Source organism: Phaethon aethereus (genome assembly GCF_964289735.1).
Source record: "Phaethon aethereus genome assembly, chromosome: 14".
NCBI lineage: Eukaryota > Metazoa > Chordata > Aves > Phaethontiformes > Phaethontidae > Phaethon > Phaethon aethereus.
In genome coordinates this window covers 8,881,992-8,908,015 of record NC_138590.1, presented here as the reverse complement: position 1 = coordinate 8,908,015, position 26,024 = coordinate 8,881,992, and the positions used below count along the sequence as shown (strand labels likewise).

Genomic DNA, 26,024 nt, shown 5'->3' with positions numbered 1-26,024 from the left:
CCCTGTTCCTAATTATTGGCCTTCATTAAAATGGAATTTAAATTAAATTGTATAAACATATGAAATAAAGTCTCAGTATTAGGAAGTTTTTCTTTTGTTTCCTCTATGTACAAATCTTAGTATACAATTTTTACTTTTCATTATACATTTACTACATACTCTTTTCCAAACTGCGTGAGAGCAACTGCGAAGTATGTGTTAAGAAAATGCTTTGCATTCGGAAAGAATCCACCTGTGTTCTTGGCCAGCAATGCCAATCAGAATTTAGGAAGAGATGACAGGTTAGGGAGGGTATCCACTCAAATATAATCATCCTCTACCGGTTCACCGTTGACGTCACAGTAATGGATGAAGATAGCCACCACACGTTGGAATACACCTTTTTTCATCTGGCGCAGTTCAGAGATCTCTTCTCCTATTGTTTCCATACAGATGTCTGCAGACAGCTGTCCTTTCCTTCGGGGTGCATAAATAGTAGCTGTGGAAGGCACGTAAGAATAAAAACTAGACTCTTTCCTACAAAGGAATTCACAAGTGAATCTGTTTTGCATTAAATGAGAGTGTCTTGGAAAACAAAGCAAACAGAAAAATCTTCCATTGAGCAACCACGTTTAAGGAATATTATATTCAAGCAGAAAAGGTATTCTGCCTTCCCCATATTTAAACCTTTTGTTAGTTCCAATGCCCTTTTAATGTAGACAAAGTCCTTATGTCTGCAAGTGAAGGGAATCCTACTGCGTAACAAAGCCTCCCCCCAAGACCTACCTGACACGCTTTCAGGTTATCCATTTCAGTGATCACAAACAAGAGCAATTAAGGATAAAGCAGCAGTCTTTATTTTTTATGGTTTTAACATCATGTTTAATCTAATTACTCTTTTAAATCAAATACACATAATTTTTTTTATAATTCAAACTACACACTGAACTACAAGCATTAAGTCTATGAATCAGTTTCAAATAATGTAAAAATAGAATTTAAAAAAATAAAATCAGAGAAAGGTATAGACAAAAAGGATTTCTTCCTCATACTCTTGAGCTTCATTCCCTTGAACTAGAGTTAGGGAGTATCATCCAAAATGATGACACATAATAACAATTATAATTAGTAACATTAATAACAATTGAAAATACCTCTAATGAAGGAGATTCCAAGATTTTCCTAACTAGAGTAGTGGAAGAACGTATTTTTCCTTGCTACCAAGGAAGGTTCTTAATTAAGCCCTAGGAACTGCCCACTATAATATTTTATAAGACAAGGTCCTAAACAGAAAGAGGCATATCTATCCTAACCTCTAACCCACATCATCTCTGTTCCAGGGTTTTCACATCCACTTCTTTCCTCATTTCTCCCAAGCTTCTCTAAGTCTCACTTCTCTCTGCTGGACTCTCTTCAGCCTACCTTAACAACCTTTCATACGGCAAAGCCAGAGGCAGCAGTCCAGCTGGGCTTTCAGCAGTAATGCCAGTGAACTCCACAGAACATGAATTGCTGGGACCACACATCACAACATTAGTTTTGTGTGTGCGTTAAACGCACTCATTCTTCTGGATAGGACAAACCCACCACATTTTTATGCTAAGAACCAGATTGCCTCTCTGAGTTTGTCAGTATTATGGGCCTCCAGCTGGTTGACACACCGTTGTAGTACTGTGGCCCTCTCTTCTGCTGGATGCCCTCCTCATCCAGCTGCCATCACTGCTACAAGTAGTTATTTATAGTCTACCAAAAATAGCATAAGGATTAGAAAACTGAAAAATAAAGGAATGCGTTGTCAGCTTGGGACCAAGCAACAAGTTAAAGTTCTTTGAACACATCAAAAAAAATTACTCACTTCTCTCATCATCCTCAAAGTCGTATCTAGCATAGCTGTTTGGCTCTGCTGTTCTCAGTGATCTCAACCATGGGAAGTCAGTAATCATGGAGTAAGGGGCTCCATCCACAATGCCTAGAAGACAGACAGGATGAGGATACAAAGAGGACTCCTGCAGCATGAGCACTCTTCATCAAGTAAAATTCACTGGTATCACATAGATTGGTCACTCAATGCAGGAAAAGCACCTCCTCACTTCAATTCTCCCACTCTGTGCCAAATGTCCTCCACTTTCCTCACAAGAATTATTATTCGTGTCTCTCGTAACTTGATGCAAAGTTACTTATCTTAGTAAGAGACTGATCGTCAGCTTTCAGTGCTCTCTAAAGACTCACCTTCTAGAGTGTAAATATCTCGTCCCCAAGGGTACTTAGTGTATTTCTTCAGGTCTTCATCAGTTCGTGTAGCTTCAGGGAAGAACTCATATTTAATAAGCTCTCTAGAGAGGAGGAGGAGGAAGAGATTACAGCCAGTAGCAATAGAAAATGTGAAGGCAGGAGGGAGAAAAACCAAATGGGAAATCCTATTACATAACCTTTCCTTTAATGAGCCTGAATCCATAGAAACACCCCTCTAAATCCCTCACACAAACTCAGTACGCAATCCCTTCACTTTTCAGAGTAACCACAAAGAATATGTATGGTTTAGATAAGAAGCCAATTAAGCTACCTTTTAAGCATAGCTTTCTATCTCTAAGGAACAATCCAACATAGTTGCAACTAAGCAAAACTTCAAAAGTAAATTTGTTCTCTTAGTCATTTTAGTGAAAAACCAGGACAACAAAAACACGAGTTTGAAACAGTTGGATGAGAGCCACTGTATGCAATTCCCTGCTGCTGGGAATTTTTGCTCCTCAGTAAGGAGCTGATATTGATTGCACATCACCTTCTCCAGAAACTAACATTATTTTTTGCAGTAAATCAGTCTTTCTCTTTTTTTAATAAAAGAAACTTGTTTTCAGAAGCCAAGATATTCCTCAGCCATCCTGACTACTTCAATGTTCAATTGCATTACTGCTGGATGGAATAGAATTGGAGAATTCTACCGTATTTTTCATATGGTTAGGTTTATTTAACCTACGTTTTCTATTAGATACATCTTGACATTGAAATTCTACATTGCACCATTCACTAGTCAACAACCCTTTTTTTTTATTTTTAATTTGGCTAACAGAATACAGCAAGTCTACAGCTTGACTGAAGCTGTAGCTCCTGAATCGGGACTGAATACTTTTTCTGTAAAGTTACTGAAGGGCAAGTACTCACTGGTTAATATTTGCTATTGTGTCCATCCAGCTCCGAATGCGCACCTTATTGCGGACATTAGGTGGGTTGCTGAATTCATGAATTATACAAATGTGGTACGGATAAGGGCCACTAAATATCTTTTGCTCGAGAGTCAACGTGTCAACCTGTGAAAGGCAGAAAACAGAGACTTGTAACCAAGAGAAACAGAGAGATCTGATTTTAAAGTCAAGAGCAGACATCTACCAAATCCCCCAAATTCTGGGGGAACATGTCCAGTGAAAAGAAATTTTAACAGCATACATAACCACATAAATGATTAAGCGGAGTAAAACTTTCCCAGTGCAGCTTTGCCAATGAATCTCAAGTAGTGGAATTTTATGGGAAATGTCTATTTTCTGGTGTGTTTCACAACTCCAGTACGTAAGTAAACTTTCGTAAAATTACATAATGTCTAAACTACATTTACTTTCTCAGAATTTGTCTCTGTCTTAGGGGGAGGGGTTGCTTGTTTGTTTGTTGTGGTTTTGTTTTGTTTTGTTTTTTTTAAATAGTCTTACCACTGTCCTCTAAGAGCTAAAGCAAGAGATCTGGTTTCAAAGAAAAGCTCGCTTTTATATCAAATCAGCCTTCCCTTACTTGTCAGGCAAACTGAGCCAGAAAAAGCATTACTTTGCATGGGAGAAGCAGCACCACAGTATAATACAGAATGCTCTAGTCAGAGCCAATAATAAAGTTGAAAAAACATTTCGTATCTTAAATTAAGATGTCTTATTTACTTGTCAAATGACCTCAACAACTCAGTAAATGTCAGTGCTTACATCTCCTACATTTAACCTGGGGGAGGAAAGGGTGGCTCCCAGTACCACAATTGTCTTCCAACACTGTTCAGCATCAAAAGAAGATGCAGCTTTCAGCAAGGCAATATTCAAAATACTAACTGCTGTAACTAAATCTAATACAATATGGGTTAAAGATTTCAGATAGCTATGCCTATGTCATGCTTCTGCTTACAAAAAACTACAAGCTGACTTAGTAGCACCTAGGTTCTTACAGTTACTTTTAGTTTTTCAGTTTGGAATTAATTCAATGTTTCATGACTTTTTACAGTATGAATATTGGAGATGGTAATATTAAGTCTATCATCCAAGTTCCAGATTCTGTAATAAAAGCCTTGATGGAATAAAGATTTAATAAACAAGTTTGTTTATGACTTGTGTTATTGTAACATTTACATTTCTTGCATTAATTGAAAAACACAGGAAGCCAAGAGTGGTGAAAGACTACAAGCAGAACTTCAGATTTGTTCATAATTAAATGAACGCTTGTTGTGTACCTGCTGCATTGGACGAAGATAAATGATCCGGTTTCTTTCTGGTGGCATCCTGAGAATCTGATCCAGAACCTGATCCATGTTTAACTTCTTGCACTGGGCATAGTCAAACCGATTGACAACTGGTGCGTTTTCCACTTTTAAGTGTTTCAGTACACGGCACCTTGTAGCTATAAATCAGCAAACAAAATTATTAAAAGGAAAGAAATGTAATACTGAAAAGACCTTAGACGCCTCCTGTCAGAGAACTTCAAAGCCAACTGTTTCAAAAGAAGCCAAACAAGTAATGTAAGTAACAACTGAAGTAGTTTGTATAGCTGGCAACTTAAATATAGCAAAGTAGACGACTAGCTGTTCATTTCTTCCACATTATCATCAAACTTTTAATTTGCTAACTTGTAAGAAGAGTCCTTTTAAAATGCCATGTCAAGTCTAATTTAATAATAATAATCGTTTTCTCCCTTTATTTCCTCTCACAAAGCTCCCTGAAATGGTCTGTAGACTGCCACAATTGAAAACCATTGACTTCAAAATCAGATCAAATGTAGAGTATTGTGAAGCCACACAATGTAAAATAAAACTATTTCCTTTCTAGTAACTGCTCATGTAATGAAAGTTTAGTTAAAAATTAATGTATGTTCTGAGAAGTATTCTGGAAAACAGAAAGAAGTAAGTTTTTCATTCTCTGCTAAGTAGAGATACCTTATTTCAGAAGAAGATATGTTACTTGGTGTAGATGTTGCAGAAAACAATAAATGACCCAATGCTTCAATACAGGACTAGCCACACAGCCTGGCATGTGAATCCAATGCAGCTTAAGTGCCATCATTTAAAACAGGTTTTTATCATGTCAAGGAGGAAAGTATCATCATGTCAGCTAAATAATCCATGGAAGCAGGACGAAATGAAGAGAAAAAACAAGGTACTCTGAAACTCATTTCATCAACTTCCAATTATTGTATTATCACTCTTTAATAAACATCTCATCTTCTTCATTGTCATGTAATTTCAACTGTTGATTTTCAGATACTAATCTTTATTGAAGCTGTTACAACTTGTAAGAAAAGAGGCATTCACATCGGGAAGCAGTAATAGTTGGTATTCTAAGCATCAGTTTGACTTGTAGCAAAGCAGCTGATGAATACAAAATAAGCAGTGGACTGACTGATTCTTTCTGAAATTTCTAATAATGACAGATAGAAGAGGTACACATGACATTAACTACATACCGTGTATGAACATCATTTTGGGGCAGTCTTTCAGTACCAAATCTGTTATTCCACAATTGGTCAAGGTGATTCCAACAAGGTTTTTGGATTTCAAGGTCAGTACCTGGTGAAAATAATTAAAAAAAAAAAAAATCTATGACAAGGTAAAACAAAAAAAATTTAAAAGAAACTGAATTTTAACAGTTTTTTAATTTTAATTTTAAACACTGCCAGATACAGAAGGATATTAAGTGGATACTAATTAATATAATACAGCTTCTGTTCACAAGTGGTATTTGAAATGACTAGGCTACTGATGGCAATGAAGAAAAAAGACTTCCCTCTGATCAGCAACATCACAAAAGAACAATTTCACAAGATTAAAAGAGTAGTCATATCAGAAAGCACAATTTCTATCAGAAAGCCTAAGTATCATCTGTCAGAAACCTCAAACCTTCTACTATTCAATTTCTATTTTTCAACCACAATGACGAAAATGGTAATTCTGGACAGTAATTCCTGTTTAAACACATAAAGAAGGTATGGCAGAGAATCATGGTATTGAACTTCCCATACCAAATTGTTTAATCAGTGCTATCTCAGAGGAAAACCTCACAGGGAGAGTTCAAAATGACATACATAACTTATTTAATCTTCTATGTCCACAATCAGTGTTAGAGAAATAAAGCATGCATCAAGCTCAAGAAACACATAAGCTGAATAATTTCCAATAAGCATGAACACATGGAGAATATAATAAGAAAGGATCTTTTTGGTTTTTTATCTGAATTTTTCAAAGTTTTATCACTAAAAATTCTAGCAAAATTTATCAGCCCAAGGATGAAGTTGACCAATTATACAAAGAAGACTAAACAGAGTTCTAATAAAACAAAGTAAACACATGTAAAGAGAGAAAAGAAGCATTTTCTGCAATGGGTTTTTTCAGTTCCAGCAATTTAAGCTGTTCCTTGTAACCAAAGATAGCTTAAAAATATTTTAAAAGTCACAATACTGTTCTTTCAGAAGAAGAAAAATCAGGCACCCTAAGATCTATTTTATGCTAATCACAAAAGCTGTAGTGCAGCAAAACTGCATCAGCAGTTTGCTTTTGTCAGCAAAACTGCTACCATGGACTTCCGGAGGGCAGACTTCAGCCTGTTCAGGTCGCTGGTTGAGAGAGTCCCTTGGGATACAATCCTGAAGGGCAAAAGGGTCCAGGATGGCTGGACAGTCTTCAAGAAGGAAATCTTAAAGGCGCAGGAGTAGGCGGTCCCCATGTGCCATAAGACGAGCTGGCGGGGAAGGCGACCGGCCTGGCTGAACAGGGAGATTTTGCTGGGACTCAGGGAAAAGAGGAGAGTTGATCACCTCTGGAAGAAGGGGAAGGCAACTCGAGAAGAATACAAGGATCTTGTTAGGTCAAGCAGAGACAAAATTAGAAAGGCAAATGCCAGACCAGATATCCACAGGGTATTCAGCCCCCTGAGCTGGAAGACAGGGATGGAGAGGAGAATAAACTCCCCATAATCCTGGAGGAAACAGTTAAGGACCTGTTAAGTCACCTGGACACCCACAAGTCTATGGGGCCTGACGGGATCCACCCGAGAGTACTGAGGGAGCTGGTGGAGGAGCTTGCCAAGCCACTCTCCATCATTTATCAGCAGTCCTGGTTAACAGAGGAGGTCCCAGATGACTGGAGGTTTGCCAGTGTGATGCCCATCTACAAGAAGGGCTGGAAGGAGGATCCCAGGAACTACAGGCCTGTCGGCCTGGCCTTGGTACCAGGGAAGATTATGGAGCGGTTCGTCTTGAGGGCGCTCATATGGCATGTGCAGGACAACCAAGAGATCAGGCCCAGCCAGCATGGGTTCATGAAAGGCAGGTCCTGCTTGACCAACCTGATCTTCTTCTATGACCAGGTGACCCGCCTAGTGGATGAGGGAAAGACTGTGGATTTTGTTTATCTGGACTTTAATAAAGACTTTGACAGCGTCTCCCACAGCATTCTCCTGGAGAAACTGGCGGCTCGTGGCTTAGACAGGTTTACTCTTTGCTGGGTGAGGAACTGGCTGGACAGCCGAGCCCAGAGAGTTGTGGTGAATGGCGTTAAATCCAGCTGGCGGCCGGTCACAAGCGGTGTTCCCCAGGGCTCGGTTCTGGGGCCGGTCTTGTTCAGTATCTTTACTGATGATCTGGATGAGGGAATCGAGTGCTCCCTCAGTAAGTTTGCAGATGACACCAAGTTGGGTGGGAGTGTTGATCTGCTGGAGGGTAGGAGGGCTCTGCAGCGGGATCTGGACTGGCTGGGCAGAGGTCAACTATATGAGGTTTAATAAGGCCAAGTGCAGGGTCCTGCACTTCGGCCACAACAACCCCATGCAACGCTACAGGCTTGGGGAGGAGTGGCTGGAGAGCTGCCCGGCAGAAAAGGATCTGGGGGTGCTGGTTGACAGACGGCTGAATATGAGCCCCAGCAGTGTGCCCAGGTGGCCAAGAAGGCCAACAGCGTCCTGGCCTGTATCAGAAATAATATGGCCAGCAGGAGCAGGGAAGTGATTGTGCCCCTGTACTCGGCACTGGTGAGGCCACACCTCGAATCCTGTGTTCAGTTTTGGGCCCCTCACTACAAGAAGGACATTGCGGTGCTGGAGTGTGTCCAGAGAAGGGCAACGAAGCTGGTGAGGGGTCTGGAGCACAAGTCTTATGAGGAGCAGCTGGGGGAACTGGGGTTGTTCAGACTAGAGAAGAGGAGGCTGAGGGGAGACCTCATCGCTCTCTACAATTACCTGAAAGGGGATTGTGGCGGGGTGGGTGTTGGTCTCTTCTCCCAAGTAATTAGCAATAGGGCGACTGGAAATGGCCTTAAGTTGTGCCAGGGAACGTTTAGATTAGATATTAGGAAAAATTTTTTTACTGAGAGAGTGGTCAAACATTGGAACAGGCTGCCCAGGGCGGTGGTGGAGTCACCATCACTGGAAGAGTTCAAAAAATGTGTAGACATGGCACTTCAGGATATGGTTTAGTGGACTTGGTGGTGTTGGTTGATGGTGGGACTTGATGATCTTAAAGGTCTTTTCCAACCTCAATGATTCTGTGATCCTTGTAACCAGAAAAGTATTATGAGACACATTTACAAAAGTTATCTTAAATTAGTGAGGCTAAGTTCTTCACTGGACAGAGAGAGGAAAATAAATGCAGGAAGGCTCCTCTACAGCAGAACTCGGAAGAGAAGCTTACGTTAGCTGTTCAGAGTCACCTCCTGAAGCAATCTCATGTTCGGCTAGAATATGACCCTTGGGTAAACAGCCCCAGTACAGTAAGCCAGACCCTGCAATTTCTCCTTCCATGACTGATCTTCACTGCAGAAGAATTAACTCATGTTATTTATATACTAAGAGAACCTCTAGCCTGCAAAGTTAACATCTGAGTTGCTGTGTCCAGAAGTAATTACATATCCCGTGTTTCTTTTAACAGCAATAGTCTATGCTGTTGTTTTAAAAAATAAATGCCAGAGAATAAATTTTCTCCCTGCACATCAAGAAGTACACTGTGGGAAGGCAGGACTTTATGCAGCACTATGGCTATAAGCATCTGACAAACTTAAACTTTAGCTTTAGCTTATACTTTGCTCTTCTCAGGCCAGACAGAGTATCACCGCACCTAACAGAGAAATTTCCTGTCTATGGTTAAGACCAATGACAGCAGCAACATCAGTTATAATTCATCTGGCTCTACATGGAAGACAAGCTTGTATAATTCCATCATTGTTCATGAGCATCCCCAGCTGATAAACCTGTAGCAGGTGAGGAAAAAGACCTTACTTGAACATGATCATCTTCAATAACTGGGTCACTTGTACTTGTGGACTTGTCAGCTGTCCTTTTCCTCTTTGTGGTTTGCCGTGGCTTTGGCTTGGCCACCTCTGGAAACAGAAAACCAGAAAAATCTTTCCTCTGTTTACATTTCAGAACAGTAGAGGCATTCCCTAGCTGAAAATGTCCAATAAGAACATGTATTTCTTATAGAAGATCAAAATACCTGTCTGGCTTGAAAACAACTGTATGTCTTTTCCTTGCACAAAAACCACTTTCAGGTTTGTTGCTCAGAATCATTCGTACTAAATGATTTGGGGCAGGGGTGTGGGATGAAAACACAGGAATGCTGAACCTACAAGTTCAACATCACAGAAAGATGCGGAGCCAAAAAAAGAACAGAAGATGAATTGTTAGGTCACACTTGGTTCTCTGAAGCAAACAGAACATTCTTGATAAATACAAGAACCAAAATAGCTTTAATGTTTTAAATAGTAGAAATAATCTCAAACTACTTGAACGTCTGCTCTTTATAACTGTCACTAAGTTTTTCCTAATATTGCATAGGATGCCCAGGAATAAAATACTTTGAGATTCCCAAGCTGCTGCTTACTCCATTTCATGAACAGGCATCAAATTCCTGCTTGATTTAAAATATGAACCTTTGAAAAGAAATGATGATAGATGACCACCCTTACGTCCTATAGTAAGGGAAAAAAAATGCCCTAGAATTAATTTTCTGTGATTAACAGATCAAACCCAGAAACTATTTCACTAAAATTAAGCTTCCTTTGACTTTTTTGTTAATACATATGGCATGCTCACAAAGATTCACAATCAAGATAGAAGTGCAAAATATTAGAGACTATGTATGAACTCCTCCACACTATACTACCATTAACATTAAAAAATATCTCTTTTCCTACTTAACATCAAATTCCACCAATAGAAGTAAACTATTAATTAACATGTGACATGCAGTGGGCCTATGAGCTCCAGAATTCAGGTGACTGCATTAGGGGATCCACAGGTTGAAAGACGTAGTATCAAGTACTCAACTTGTGGCACCCATGAATCATCATCCCCAGGGAATTTTTCGACAGTTCCTAGAGCATCTACGGATTGTGAAATACTTTCTAGCTACATTATAGGAAAAACTTCCAAATTTTGTGTTGAATTGTTCGAGCCCAAGGCCAAGAAAGCTTTACAGGAGGTTTAACATAACATGCATTTTAAAATGTGAAAAACTTGCTTCACTACAAATGCAAACTAAAATAAGTTAAAAAAATCCATTTATTACAAGAAAAAAAGTCTTACATTTTTACTAAAGTAAAAATCAAAATGACTCTTGATTCATCCTTTAGACAGCTAGTCTGTGGTGATAACATTTTAAAAATTTCACTGTCTTTAATATTTGACTTGTTCCACTGTTTAATATGGGTAAATGATTTAAGGGGGGAAAAAAACCTACTTCTACTATCAAACATAGGTTTGTTATAGAAGCCGAAAACCACAATGTCATTTATGCCAGAACAGAAAGCAGTCATATTCAAGGCACATTTTTAGACCGTTTATGGAAAAACATTTCCAACTCTGTAACAGAAGTATTTGCAGGTTATACTCTAATGAGTTGTGTATCCTATTTTAGTGAAGAAAAACACTGTAACAGCCAGGCAGAAGAGACCTCACCTGTCTATGTTTCAAACACAGATTTAAAAGATAGAAATGACGCATCATCTCATACTCTGCCTCAAGCATCAGCTAATGTCTGAAGCTTCAAAGAAGAAAATAAGTGCATAAAGACATACACCTAATGTATGGAGCTAGGAAAACAGTTCTGACTTGTGTAGGCTAAATATAGGAAATACTGAGACATTTTCCTCCACGAGCAGAATAGATCTTTTTCCTGACTAACAACTGAAACACGAAAACAGAAATACTTTCAAGAAAGATATCCTAATTTAATACTTAGATCTGACTGACTTCACTTTATGTTTTGGTAATGGATGAGGATAGAGAAGAAATATTTTCTATTGATTTTTCCAGACTAATTACTAGTCATAATGGAGCAAGTTACAGAACGGGTATTTTAAATGTAATAGCAAGGTCATTTCTTCAATCTGAGATGCATTTAGCTACAGAACAATATGCTAGGTGATTTAGGTTTCATTAACACTTGGGAACATTAACATAAACTGGAAAGACACTAGGACATACTGTGTTTGAATCACTCCATGTTAACATGCTATCAGTCTTTTCTACCTCCAACGCGCACAGTTCTGCAACTAGCATGTTTCATTTTTCAGTTTCATTTTACTTGCCAGATATTCTCAGCAAAGAATTCTGGATATATGAGGTAATTATAAAGTGTGCTATGCCATATTAAGATGATTATTTTTGAAAGCAAGTATATTTGGAAGAAACAGCAAGTTCCCCTCTCACATCTGTTCTTTTCTCCCAACATTTCGGGCTTAATTTCAACCCTTCAGTACTTTGTTTTTATTTTATGGTTTTGTTTGTTTTACATGATGTAAAGCATAAACCTATTTAATAAAAATACAATTTTCAACAAGTTTGATCACCATGCCGTATACACTTGGAAATAGAATCCAATATGCAGGTGCACAAGCTTGGCTCAATTATAATTATGGTTTTCTTTATTGGTTGATAAAGTATCAGTTATTAACTTTTGCCTTCTTGCTAAGGTCTGAGCATACCTGCTGTCTTCTTCCTTTTAAAGGGAGAATTTTAATGGGGGAGACAGTCTTATGTTTCAATGAATAACAGCCTTCACAGGAAGAGAGAAGCTGTCAAAAGAAGTTGCATTTGGTTTTCAAATGAGTAAATCAAACACTGTTTAGTATGTACGGATAACACATACAGAAATACTTGCATGGAGAAAAAGTCACTGGCACTCTTTCAGAGAAATCTGTTATTTTACCTAGTTATGGCACTGAAGTCAGCCATTTCTGTTCCATCAATATTCCATCCCTTTAACAAACTATTTAGTTTTAAATTATTAAGCAATAAACTTCACTTTTAACTTCAGTATCATCTGTGGATGTTGCTGTTGTTCAATATTGTCTCATGCCAGTCCAGCAGTTTACTCAGAAATTAACATATGCATATAGGTCATACCTGACTCAGACACCAAAGGGACATGCGACAGCTTGCTTCTAGCTCTTGTTAGTGGTCGGCGAGGATACTCTTCTTTATACTCCATCTCACAGCCCCTTCGTTGGGAGCCCATGCTCTCCTCCTCACTGGCAGGCCTACAGGCACTCCCACTAGTCCTCTCATCACTTGTCTCTCCTGGAGGCCCACAGTTTGGCAGAGTCCTAAGTGCAAAATCTGACCCAGCACTATTTGGTCCATTCCTGCAGGCTCCACTAGTGGATGGGGATTCCCCATCACAACACCCACTAGTCCTCTGTTGCACATCCTGTGGCTTATAGCAGGAACACCTGGAACAAACAGAGCTCTCCTCAGTCCCTCTCTCGCTGGAACCTTCACTTTTACAAGGCAAGCAGACACACTGCCTGGATTCATCTCCAATGGCTGGACTGGTGCCAGCAGAGTGGCTACTAGCTGTCTGTGCACAGTCAGGGCTAGGAGAAACAGCACTGCAGGAGCTGGATGTTCCCGTTGATCCTGTAGCATTACTGCAACCTGGGTAAGAATCTTTGCTTTTGTTCCTTTCAGGCATGTCACTTGCTGCTTTCATGTCTGCTTTAATCTGCTCACTTGTTACTTGACAACCTTTCTCACAGCTGCTTTCCTCGGTATGGAACTGCTTTGTCTGGCCCGCTTGGTTGGCACTACATCTCTTCCGCAGCGGTGTCTTGCCTTTACCACTCACTGTAAGAATTAAGCAAGAGAGAACAATGAGACAATCTAATACACAGTTTAAATAAATGTTGAGTGCTCTTCTCTTAGAGACTCTTCAAAACAGAAGGCAGCCTAGAGGCCAATGACAAATCTTGTCAGGACCATGCTGCTACTCACATATTATGGGAATTAATAATATTTCTAGCAGTTGCTGAAACTCTGTAATGTCTTGCAGCTATTTTTGTCATGACATGCTGGGATGTTTGTCAGTAAATGAGATACATGTTTGCCAGAAAGGCTAGTATTTTCACAAAGCAGCTAACTGGTTAAAAAGGCCAAAGCACAAAAATACAAAAACCACACTGATAATAGGCTTCTGTTTTCTTAAATATGAGGAATAAATCTGAGGAATTAAACAGTAACATAGATAGGACTAAACTTTATGATTTCAATAGCAATCCTTAGCTCCCCCTCCTGGGTATAGAAAGTGGTGTCAATAGGTAACAGTAGTCTCAGCGTACAGCTGAATAAAAAACCACAGCGAATATAGAGTACAAATCACAACTGGAACTTAATGTCTACTGTCTTAATCCTCTCAGCTAATTACATTAAACCAAGCCCGAAAAAACATTATTTGCACTACAAAAGTTTATGCAAATTGTCTCCAAACACAGGTTATTTCAACCCTCAAACCAGAACTGACATCTGTGCTATAAGCACAGCACCCTACAGATTTCCAAGTTTAAACTACCAGTCTTGCTGAAATGTACTAAAATGACAGGGGCTGATATGTAGGGAGGATGGTAGTTCCCATGGGAAGATACTTGATCCATTACAGCCTTGATATGTCCTAGGCTCTGCAGAAATCAAACCAATACATTTCTCAGACCTTCACAATGCAGGATTTTTATGTTAACTGCTTAGCTAAATATTCATTAAGGCTTAATATTGTATGTACTTCATCGTCAACTACTTACAGATCACAATTTGACTTTGACTTCTTCTTTCTTGGATATATACGAAACTACTTTGCTTACAATACAAACTACAGGAAATAGCATGTCAGCTCTGTTGCTGGAAAGGGCATATGTCATACGGCACTGGACCCAGGACTCGTACTTAGTGCCACAGATGTGCAGCTTATAGCTGTAAACTCAAAACACAGGGAATGTCCTTTTCTATGTCTCTCTATAGTTGTCATACTACCATGAAGTTCTGGGCCCCTGACTCTGAATGCGTCAGAATAATATATGTACTACTACTACTACTACACATACTATAAAAGTAAGTGCTGTTCAGAGTGAAGACAACAGTACTGAACATGACCCTGAGAATTCTAACTAACCTCCAAAGCTCCCATCAAAGTAAAGTTATCTTAAAGTGTCCCCTTCAGGACACTCCCACAGGGCCCCTATGAACCAGAAGATGGCTACCTGCTCTCATGCATTTGCCCCAAGGGTCACATTTTGTCTCAGCAGCAATGCTTTGACAGATGAATCGTATAGACAACATAGTTGCAAATTTCGCCTCACAGTACGAGAAATTTTGTGCACTTGGAAATCCAAAAGAGGAGCTCAAGTTTCTGCATGCAAAGCAGTGCAGCACCACTATTTCTGTGTTTCTGTACAGAAACTACGTGACTGGAACTGAGAGAGATGTGTCCTTACACCTTCATTCTAGATTTATAACAGGAAGAAAAGGGTAGGGGGCAAACAAACAAGCATGCCTGTTACAAAGCTAGAAATAAAACTGAACAAGATGGAAAGATTAAAGTTTAAGAATAAATTTTGCTTAACAGTGCCCAGGAACCCATCTATTCCACACCTGATGGTTCTCTAGTTTCCACTGGATCTCTGCTTTTCTCTTCTCCATCTGAGTAATTCTGTGCAATGCTGTTAGAGACGCAGGCTCTTGAAGTCACCACATTTTCTTCCTCATCCTCACTGTCTGAATCATGGACAGTAATAGGTGCTGCCTTTACAACAGGCTGAATTCCACTTGGTCCTGAAAACAGTAGAAGAATGCTAACAGCTCATGTAAAAATAAGCCAAGCACGGATTAAAGGGCTGAAGAACTTTTAGAACTGCTTGAAAAAATGCCAAGAGATGAATTTGATTCAATTTAGCCACCCATTCTGTGGCTCCCTTATTAAAATCCAAATACAAGAAGAGCAAAACACTGCATTTCACCATTAAAGCATTCTAGTTTTAGTTTAAAGCATTTCTAGTAAGGGGAAGACAATGTTAAAAAAACCACAGGTTTTCTGTAATGTTTCTCTGCTTTAGAACAGCTTATAGGTTCTTCCACAATAGTACGAGTAACTGCACAACTATAAGCAGTCCCTGAAACCTCCACCACAAAGACAGAAACGTCAGCCTCAACGTCTGCAATTATCCTTCTAAATCCCACCACTAGAAGTGGGAAGGAGAAGCATGAATTATCAAACTTCAGTATAAATGTGCTTTGTTAGTTACCTCTCTTGGCTACTAACTGAAAGCATTAGCCAATCATGATGACATATCTGCCTGTGAATAACACAAGAAATGAACATGAAGTTAAATAACCTTTTCAAGAGTTATCTTGAAAAAGTGAACAGATCCAGCATATGTGTATGTTACTTCACGTTGTTGGCATATTTAGTAGAAAAATGTTGTGCAGCAAATAGTGGCTCTAAAAGAAATGAAGACTGCCTTATGTCACTAATGTTGTCACTAATACAAATTAGATTAACACTGGAACAAGTTGTTCTGACTTGAAAAAAAAGCAAAAAGGAATCCACATGCTGCAGTGAAAGAAATAAGGCCACTAACACCAACATAGGACCATGACAAGCTCATTCAGGCCTTCTAAGTCTTATTATACTGGGAACAAAAATAAGGGTTTAAGATCAAGGTATTTTACTCCACATGCAAAAGAAAACTGGGAACTGTAAAACAGACTTTAAAACAGAATAAATTTCTTCACAGCAGTAAGCTGTGCAAACATCAATATTCCAAACACAACAGATAACTCAGCTGAAGAAAACCATTCAAAAACAGAATTATACTGAAAAATTTAACCCCTCAAGAAGGGGATACCAAAAGGTAATTTCTTTCCAAAACCAGAGCTACCTGCTTGCTCTTCGTCGACCTCCATAGGAACAACAGCCTGGCTGTGAGCTGGCAGCTCATTCTGGCTCTGCCCAGCAGCCATCCCTTCTTCCTGCGCCACCTCCTCCATCTCATTCAGTGCTGAAAAGATTAATATGAGGTCAAGAGGAAACAGAACAGAGCCCGTAAGCATAGGAGGAATTCAACTGGCACTCACAGAGAGTCAGAGAATCCTCAAGAAATAAGTAATAGCTGCCTTAATTCCTTCAGTGAGTCTCTAGGTTACACAAAGTCTCTCACAGATTTGTTCTACATCTCCTTAGCCAAGGTCCCAGGCTAACTTTTTGGGTTTACTTCTCCCATTCCACTCCTCCAAAGTCTTGTTCTACTGCAGTGAGCAGCATAACCAGGATTTACATATTTGTTCCCTCCATGGCTTCTGCCTTTGCTGGGAAAGTTTAAAAATGTACCCTCTGACACTGTGATGTACTCCCAGGTCTAGCCAGAGGAGCCTAGAAAACACTTCACACTGCCACAGATGGGTATCACACTGAAACTCTACATTGCTAACATCTGTACTGACATAAAACATTGAACTGTAATGTGACTCTCACAGCTATTAGATACAATACAAAGATAGCTTTTATCACACAGGTATCAAAGATGTGCACACAGCCCTCAGAAAAGATTAAAGCTACATACCAGGAACCATAAGAGCACCAAGCTTTCAATGTATATTCATATCTTCTCTAGGACCCTACGTAAGTGGCAAAGCAAAATCACTCTCTACAAAGGTTCACAAAGATCAGAGATTACCCTCAGCTGCAATCTGCTGCTCTTCAGCTTGACCATCTTGCCGCAGCTCATTCTCCTCATTCTGGTCATTTGGGTGTTGGTGATTGTTGTGGTGGATGTTTGGATTATTGTTATTCTGGTGGTTATTGTTGTTGTCATTGTCATTGTTAGAGTTCTGATTGCTAACTAGGGCAGATGAGACACCAATTCCTGTGCCTGCACTTAGGCCCACACGAGCACAACCCTGAGAACAAAGAGCAACTATTAAGATTTGAAAACACGGACACATTATCTCAACAACATATCCTAATGCAAACAGAAAAAGCATTCTGTCAGTAGTATCCAGGATAGCAGAACAATATGCATGTGAAGAATAGAGAAATTGTCCCTAATGCTTCCTTATGCTACACACTGCAGAGTTACATCTTAAGTCTGGAAACCCAGAAAACTTACACTCTGTTAAATTCGTAATGAAATGGAACTCCACAAAGCATATAATCTTACTTTATTAAATTGTATTTCATTTGCTATGAGATCATATGACATCAATACAAATAGCAGATTATATAGTCTTCCTAGAACACAGTAGCCTTAAGATAGAATTAATGATCAAAGAAAGCAGTTTTTTATGTAGGCAGTTTTTGTTACATTACAACAGCTGTTACAAAGATTTGTGCTAGTGTGGGAGAGGAGACAACATGAAGAAATAAAATTCTTAAGATTCAAAAGCACTCCAACAGGGGAACAGTACCCCCGTTTCACCCACTACAAAATCATAAAAACCCCTTAGCACTGTAAACACATCCCTAAGCATGAAAGTAATTGTATAAAAAGCAGTGGCAAAATGAAGCAGTAGCAGCAGAGACCTCAACAGAAACACAGGATCAATGTCTGTCTTATTTCGTGGTCACATATTCATACAAGATCACACCTTGCCACTGCTCCCACCTGCAAAAGAAGCACCATTCTCCCTAACATATCATGATAATAGCAACTGCAAACCAAAAGTAATTTATTTACCAAGCTACTTAATTAATTATAAGTTTTAGAAGAATGCGTAACAGCTGGAGCTTACCGTATTTCCAATGAGCTGTCAAAGCCATTCCCTGAAATACTCACCTTAGGAGGTTCACGGAACATCTGGTCCAGAGAAATAAATTCTAAGCTTGGCAATAACTCAATGAACTGACTAAAAGAATCTAGCTTTATCGCATGGCATCGCACCAGGGTGAGGTCAACCAGTCGGGTCCACCTTGAATGATCTGCGGAAGAGAAGAGATGCGTTTCCTGAAGGATCCCTATATCACTTATTTTTCATTCTACCCTTTCCAGATTTGAGAGTAGGCACTTTCTGTATCTCCATTCTGACTGTTACCAGCATCATCATGGTTCCAAACCAAGCATCATCTACTGTATTACTAAGAAATAGAACAAGCACTACTATGAGCAGAAAAGTTCTGTTTTAATATTGCAGCTATTCATATAATATCTCTAAAATTTCAAAGGTGTGCAATACCTGTGATCCAATTATTTGGGTTATGTAGATGTGGGCAGTTGTAAATAACCAGATACTTGATGCAAGAAAAAACTTCATTTACGGCTTTCATACCAATATCTGTAATAATTCCTGGATTTTCAACCACATCAGCCAAGCCGTACTTCACTAAGTCTCCATTCGTCATTTTACCTATGAAAAAGATAGCAGCAAACACAGCAGTAAACTTCAGAAACTTGCCTTTTATAGCATGAATTTCTAACTTCCCATTTTAGTCCAATTTGGCTAAATGGATCAGATTATTACTTCAGTGCAATAAAGCTGAGACTTTCACAATTTCAGTAAGAGTTTCAGGGTGGAGAAAAACATATTTGGCTGTATGAGATCAGCAGTTTCAATATGGATACATTAATATTCTTTTTTAATCACTCTTAGGAAATGACTGAAAACAACTTATTTAAACCTTGTATTTGTTAAATAATTTATGTATATAAAAAATATCATACACTGTAGTAAAAACTCATCAACATATCCTAGATGAAGAGTTTCAAACTGTGGAAATTCCAGTTCAGCCATCTTCAAAGCAGAAAAAACACCATCTTTGGTCAAGGAAGGCTGGATCCGCACTTCATGCAACCTGAATGCAATTAAGAATTGCTCCTATTAAAAGGCATGCCAAAACACAATTGCCATAGAAACCACTCAAAAAAATGCCCTTTGGTAATAAAATTAAAATATTATTTCAACAATGGCAGGATTAAGAGGGTATCTGTTGTATCTTTATGGCAATATTTAGCAGTTACATAGCAATATAGTTGTGAGACTAACAGCACTATACTTTTCAGACATAGGTCTAAGAAGGCGGCTTGTGACACAAAGTGATACAGAAGCAGACGTTTAACCACAGAATACTCTTGTTATGTAAAGTTTAAATTCTTCACGGTTCTGGACTTGATTACTAAGATACATATTTTGAAAAAGCAGAAAGGTGAAAAGAAAGATCTAAAGGCCCAGACCTTCGTGCAGCAGTTATGATGAGGTAGCCAAGATCCACTTCAAGTGCATTCTTGCAAGCTCCCAGAACTATAGTGTGCAAATTCCTAAAACCACCTGACAAACAAAAAAAAAACCACAAAACTTTCCTTCACTTCAGTCCCAGATCACTACTTTAAACCTTATACCTTTTCACCAGTGTTGTCTTGACAAGTGAATTAACAAAATACATCTTTTTTAGCAAATCAATAAAACACACATTTGCACCCAACTCCCCTCAATACTGCTAGTTCTACTCACCAACAAATGCAACTGGAAGGTTAGCTTATCAGTGAAGAGTTAACTGCAGTTAAAAGATCAAAACAATACTCCATATAGAGCTATATTTAGCACCATAACCATAGTTCCAAACTTGATACCTTTAAAGTAACAATCAAGAAAGAATATGCTACAGACAAAAAAGCTAAGCTACACATGCCTCCAGTATTTGCTAGTATTTTTATTTGTTTGTTTTAAGCATGAGGGATAAGAAGTTTCATACCTGATCTCCAGCTATCTTCGACCACATGCTGGATAAGGCCTCCAAGAAATGGAACACGAACCAGTTCTAAATGCTCCAAATTTCGAGCAGAAGCCAGGCCCGTCACTAGGGGAACATACTTCAAAGAATTTGTGGGTCCTACATAGAACAAACCAATACAAAGAAGTTTGTTCACTTAACATCACTGAACGTATCACGTTAAAGACTTAAAAAATGTCCACATATATCCACCTAGATCAGGAAGTCAACAGAACTACATAGTTCAAAATAATGTACAGGAGAGGGATCCATTTCTATCCAACACCATGAATAAAACAATGACTGTTTTCAGAATCTCGTATTCTAAGATTTCCATTTACAGTTGGTGCCTATGCAGCTTTAACAGAATTAGATCTCCTACATGCTAAAACATCCCTCCATACACGAATTCCTCTTACCAGCACAGTTCCTCATGACAAAAGTGCGTAAGCTGATACAAAGGAAATCTTTAAAAGGCTGTGGTTTGGTGAGTCTCACCCACTTCAAATAAAGGTGCCTCAGCATTGGGATACAAGGAATCTCAGGGACATTCACCCCTAATAATACATAAACAAAATAAACATTTTAAACAAGCTTTAAACTATAAACTCCAGGATAAATTTCTTTGGATTAACATTCTGGCTTTAAAAAGGAAGTCTTGTCTTTGCTATGTGGCATGTGAGAAAAGCTGTAAACGTAACACAAGTTCTTCACCTCAGTTTGTCAACACAGTTTTTTAGAATTTGCCCTTTAGACCTGCTATTATGTAAATAGCAACTAATATTTCAAAAATGCCACATGCCAAATTCCCTCTCTTAAAAAGAACTACAATCTTGCAGAGTGTCAAAGCCCTTACATTCACCTCTGTTGAAGCCAACTACTCCACCATTACCACACTTACCTACTAAGTGCAAAGTCTGAATTTTAGCTCCTATAGGAATTTTCAGCTTGTTCTCAGGAGGAATTGGAAAAGCACCATTACGATTACGAAACTTCCCTAAAATGTGAACTTGTGGCATGTATGTCCAAATAGCTTCCACCAGCTCTAAATGAGAGGTCTCAACGCCCTGGGTAAAAGGAAGCAAAGCAAATGCTCTAACACCAGTTCAAGCAACAACATCCTCTTAACCACGTTAACTTCTCAGTAGCACACTATACATAAAGCAACATGTTATTTCACTTTAAATTTGTAGCAAGACTTGTCTTTTTAAAAGCATAGTGATCACAGTTTTAATTCATTTCTGGACTTAAAAGCACCTGTGAACCCCACTGGTGCAACTAAAAACAGTACTCATTTGCAGATATGGTCACCATTAACTGCTACTCTGTCCAGCCAGACCTGAAGATGAAGCCCTGTAAGCAATGAGTCCCTGCCATGTTTCTTCTGCTCTGTTAACATGCATCACCTCAGCTGCTGAAGGAGGTTCCCTCTCAAGTCTAACCACTCACCAACAGATTTGGACAGGCCTGCAAAGCCTCTAAAACTCCAGGAATGCTGAAAGCTTCATGGCCACGGACTCTGCGTCTTTCAAGATACCTGGGATGAAGACCATAAAGTTGTTCAATGTCTGGCATCTTCCTCAGCAGCGTTAGGAAACTGGAATCAGTGAAACCTAAGATAACAACAACAGATTTGGTATTTGGGTGACAGCAGACACCTAGCTGTAAAGGGAAAGCCAAATACATTGTTCTCTTTATATGGTAGTATAAATTCTACAAGGTTGAAACGTGTACTTAGTGAAGCAATAGCTTGTCTTCTACCTCCAGATTCTAGAAATCATAACCTACATACTCCTCTGCCTTGAATTTTGCAGGCTTGCTATAGGTTTCCTTCAGTGAAGTTGCATGGCTACAGGTTTATACTTTCTCCCTTCTCAGATGAAGCACCTCTGCAGACTGTCAGGCTTTGTGTCTCTGTCTTTCCTGGAATTCCATTTATCAACGACATGGCTCAAAAATGCCCAGCTACATCAGTTACCTGCAGATCATCACTATTCACCACAGCTCACAATTGTCAAGAGACAACAGTTTCTTTAAGCAAAGGATTATTTTATTCTAACATAAGACAACACATAAAAAGGAATTTAAACTAGTAAGTTACCTGTATTTACATCTATCTTGGGTTAGGTCTAACCATCTATCTGATATCAGCCCTAATAAATATAACTTTGCAGATCCTCTAACTTTTAGAATTCACTCATTTTAGCTCTCTCCCCCAACAAATCCCAGCAGTGTAATTTAAATCCAACAGAAAGCCTAATACTCACAGGGTTGACCTAGGTTGCCAAATTTATCTATTGATCTGAAGATGGCTTGAGGTGTGACATCAAAACTTATTTATTCTTACATTGTTAAGTGTTGGCAGATGAGTTGCTCTCTCATTCCATTGTATTTTTTCCTGCCTGCATGCAAACAGCCTCTTCTTGGATTAACCCTTGGATTAACTCCCTTACAATAATCAGACAAACACAGATGGTATTTACAGATTGCTACAGAATCCCCGTTTCTGCTACAGTAATATCCAATATATATATATACACACACACATACATGGAGACAAATTTTCCAAACCACATACTCAAGGAAGCCACTCAAATCTCACAAAAGTCAAAAGGAATTAAACACCTAACTGCTTTTACTGCTTTTGAAATTTTACCCTGCATATGTCATTATAAATACCAGGACAGCACAGACAGTTTTGCTGAATACCACTTTAATGCCATATCTTGAGTGAGTGCATTACTCACCAGTGGGCATGTATTCCCACCAACGGCCTGCACATAGATCCACAACCTTCACTACTCGAAGATAAAGAGTGACTGCTTCCTTCAGCTTCCTGGATAGGCATTCCATGCACATGATATCCTGCAAGGGAAGGTACCTTTGGGAGAGGAAAAAACACCCCTCTGATTTATCAAAGGTGGATCCTTTTCGACTTTTTGCAAACTAAAGAATATCCCAAGCATGACTACACAAATTCATATATCTCTAACACCGCATAACGTTAATTCAAAGAGAATTTTTTATTAAAGTACTTTATTAAAGTGTGAAATTTTGCTAAGCAGAATTACTCACCAATTTTTGACACTGAATGTAGGATATTTAAGGCACAAACATAATATTAAAATGGAGAGAGGCTTTAGTTCTCTAATAAAAACTGCTGGCAAAACCATTTGCCACAATAGTTTCTACGTGGTTTAATCAAAGGTACTTCCATTTTCTAGTACATACTAGCATGCTCAATTTGCAAAAATTTTGGAGAGCTACTGTTTTTAAAGAAATTGCCAGTAAGACATTATGTTTTGAATGTAACAGGCATGAGTGAACATCTTGAAGGAGGACTGTGCTGCAGGGAAGATTATATACTCATCCAAGTTCCCTTCTGCACGCTACGAAGCAGATGCAACAATTTCAAAACATCCACCTCAACTATGCAATACCCGAGATACATTTCTGCACTGAAATCAATATTTAAACACTTGTTACCACACACTGGTGAACAGAATTAAATCAGTTCTTTATTTCTTCTTCATCCTACCATTCATGACATTCACATAAACTAATTTTCCAAGTATCCAGATGAATTCTGGACTGAAAAAATGTTTGTCACTCCTTTTTATCCACTTTTTATTCACCCACGGTACATCTACGCTTTCTGAATAGTCTGTGACACAAGTATCAATGCAGGTAAAATTGGCAGAAAAAAACAGAAAACAATATAATAACAATAAATTGACTTCTGACAAGCTGCTCACCTAAAGATGTGGCAAAGCACTTCATGAGAGAGTTGGTTCATGTAGTCTTTTGGCTCATCAGCTTTGGTAGACTCAGAGCCTTCCCTGTTCACCGAGCATGGTTTCACATTTTTCCGCCGGGGACCCATATTTGCAATGATTTCTGATTAAAGGAAATGTTCAAAATGTTATGCAAATTCAGTGCAACTGAAGGAAAAAAGGGACAGAGTAGACGACGACACACCAGTTAAGCTTCGTTTACAAAAAACCCCATCAAAATCTGACAATAAGGTCAAGCTCCAGTTCAGCTGAATTAACTAAGAAATAGAAAAAATCTTCCAACAAATTACAGTTTGCCTCGTACATGAGGTCTCAGACATAACCTGATGATTATTAGCAAACCAGAAAGTCCCTCTGACCTAAGGGAAACTGACAAAGAGGAAAATCACCACAGGTTTAACAAGAGATCAATTCTTTTGCACAAATGAAATGTCTCCAGACATACCATCCACACACTAGTCGATCAAGACAAATCACAGGAAAGCTGTGTGGAGACTACCAAGGTTACCAAGCAAACATCAACTAGCTATGTTCCCGTGAAACAGAAAGCCCAAAGCCTCTGCCTAGCAGAAAAATAATTTTCCTTTTAGAAAAAACAGGCTCCTACTGATCATTCCCCAAAAATGCCCTATTAAAGGTCCTCAAACTAGATCCTCTTAGAGATTAGAATACCACATAAAACATTCAGGTTGCTTAAAGATCAAAGCCCCAGAAAAACTGAAAGACCTTGCCTCAGCAGCAATGTGCAGGATATCCTCTCCTCTTTCCCTTTACTGAATTAATGTGTTTGTGTCTATGTTGCCCCTGCAGCACACACACAGGCACAGGAGGACTGAAATAGCAATAATGTATGTTTAATTTAAAAACATACAAATTGATTACAAGAAGTAACAAATGAGTAACTAAAACAAATATGAACTTAACCTTAACTTTAGAATAACTGAGTTAACACCTCATGCAGATGAACGGTATGAGAAATGTCTTCACTACTGCCATTTAGCTGAGGAATGCTTTCTGCTAAGTAGGGTAAAGCATCATTAACTCAGTAAACCTGTTTAACAGGTTGAATACCAAAATTCAGTGGATGAGGAGAAACAACTTTTCAAAAAGACAGATTTTTTTAAAACTTATCAAAGATGCATCTGTTACAGCATTCACTGTGATGTAAATATACCAGTGTTTGCTTCACCTTACGTGGAAGTGGCAACTGAGAAGAAAAACAAAGTACTTCATGGAAATGAAAACTTTGCCCCCTCCAACACAAATGATTTGTACGCTGACACAAAATTTGAAATATCGGTATCTTCACTGTGATTAATTATTGAAAAACATGTGTGTTCACACATTTTCATATTCATTTAAAATTAACAACTGTATGTTGTCATAATTAATTTTATTTAAAATGGTGATATTAAAACAACTAAACTAGCACCTTCTGCCCCGTGAATAGATGAAACATGTGTCTACTCCTTTGGATTGGCTGGGACTTCTCCAGCCAAAGACACTGTACACATACTATCCTTCTTTTTGGTGCACAACTGAACTGGAAGGGTTCAGTATATTGGTAAAACTGCATTGTAATGTCATTCAACTTCATGAAGCCCAAAATGAACTTCAAACTATGAGATTGGATTCTGATGAAAACAAGTATTACACGAATTCCCAGTGAATGTCACCTGATGACTCAATTTGAACAGAGGGAACGATACAAGGTAAAAAATTCTAGATTGATGCAGACACGTGATGGAGTACAATACAGCAGTATTTAAAGGACAGCATTAAAAGGACTGTGAGACTAGAAAGATGTTAACAGACCAAGCATATCAGGAAAAAGTCTGAAAGAATCCTGTAAAATTTAAAGGCAACAAGCACAACCTGCCCTCTGAGTTTGGGCTGTAGTTTAGTTTGGCTCCTACCATTAAGTAAAAAGAATGACCTAGTCTCTTATGAGGCAGCAGTTTCTAAAAAACACCTTCTCCTCTTGATACTATTTTGGGCTAA

General features: G+C 38.7%; 1 protein-coding gene across 1 annotated transcript; it reads right to left on the bottom strand.

Moving 5' to 3' along the window:
- Positions 1–299: 299 nt before the first annotated feature.
- FBXO38 (F-box protein 38) lies at positions 300–24,112 on the bottom strand (the record flags this gene model as incomplete). The annotated part of the gene is made up of 21 exons (XM_082006333.1): positions 300–478; positions 1,835–1,948; positions 2,209–2,312; positions 3,139–3,284; positions 4,454–4,620; positions 5,680–5,782; positions 9,480–9,580; positions 12,609–13,328; positions 15,123–15,302; positions 16,409–16,528; positions 17,204–17,426; positions 18,302–18,444; positions 18,699–18,869; positions 19,184–19,314; positions 19,694–19,787; positions 20,212–20,349; positions 20,649–20,786; positions 21,131–21,296; positions 21,679–21,842; positions 22,977–23,110; positions 23,985–24,112. 21 exons carry the CDS (start codon positions 24,110–24,112, stop codon positions 300–302), a joined length of 3,564 nt encoding a protein of 1,187 aa, XP_081862459.1.
- Positions 24,113–26,024: the final 1,912 nt, after the last annotated feature.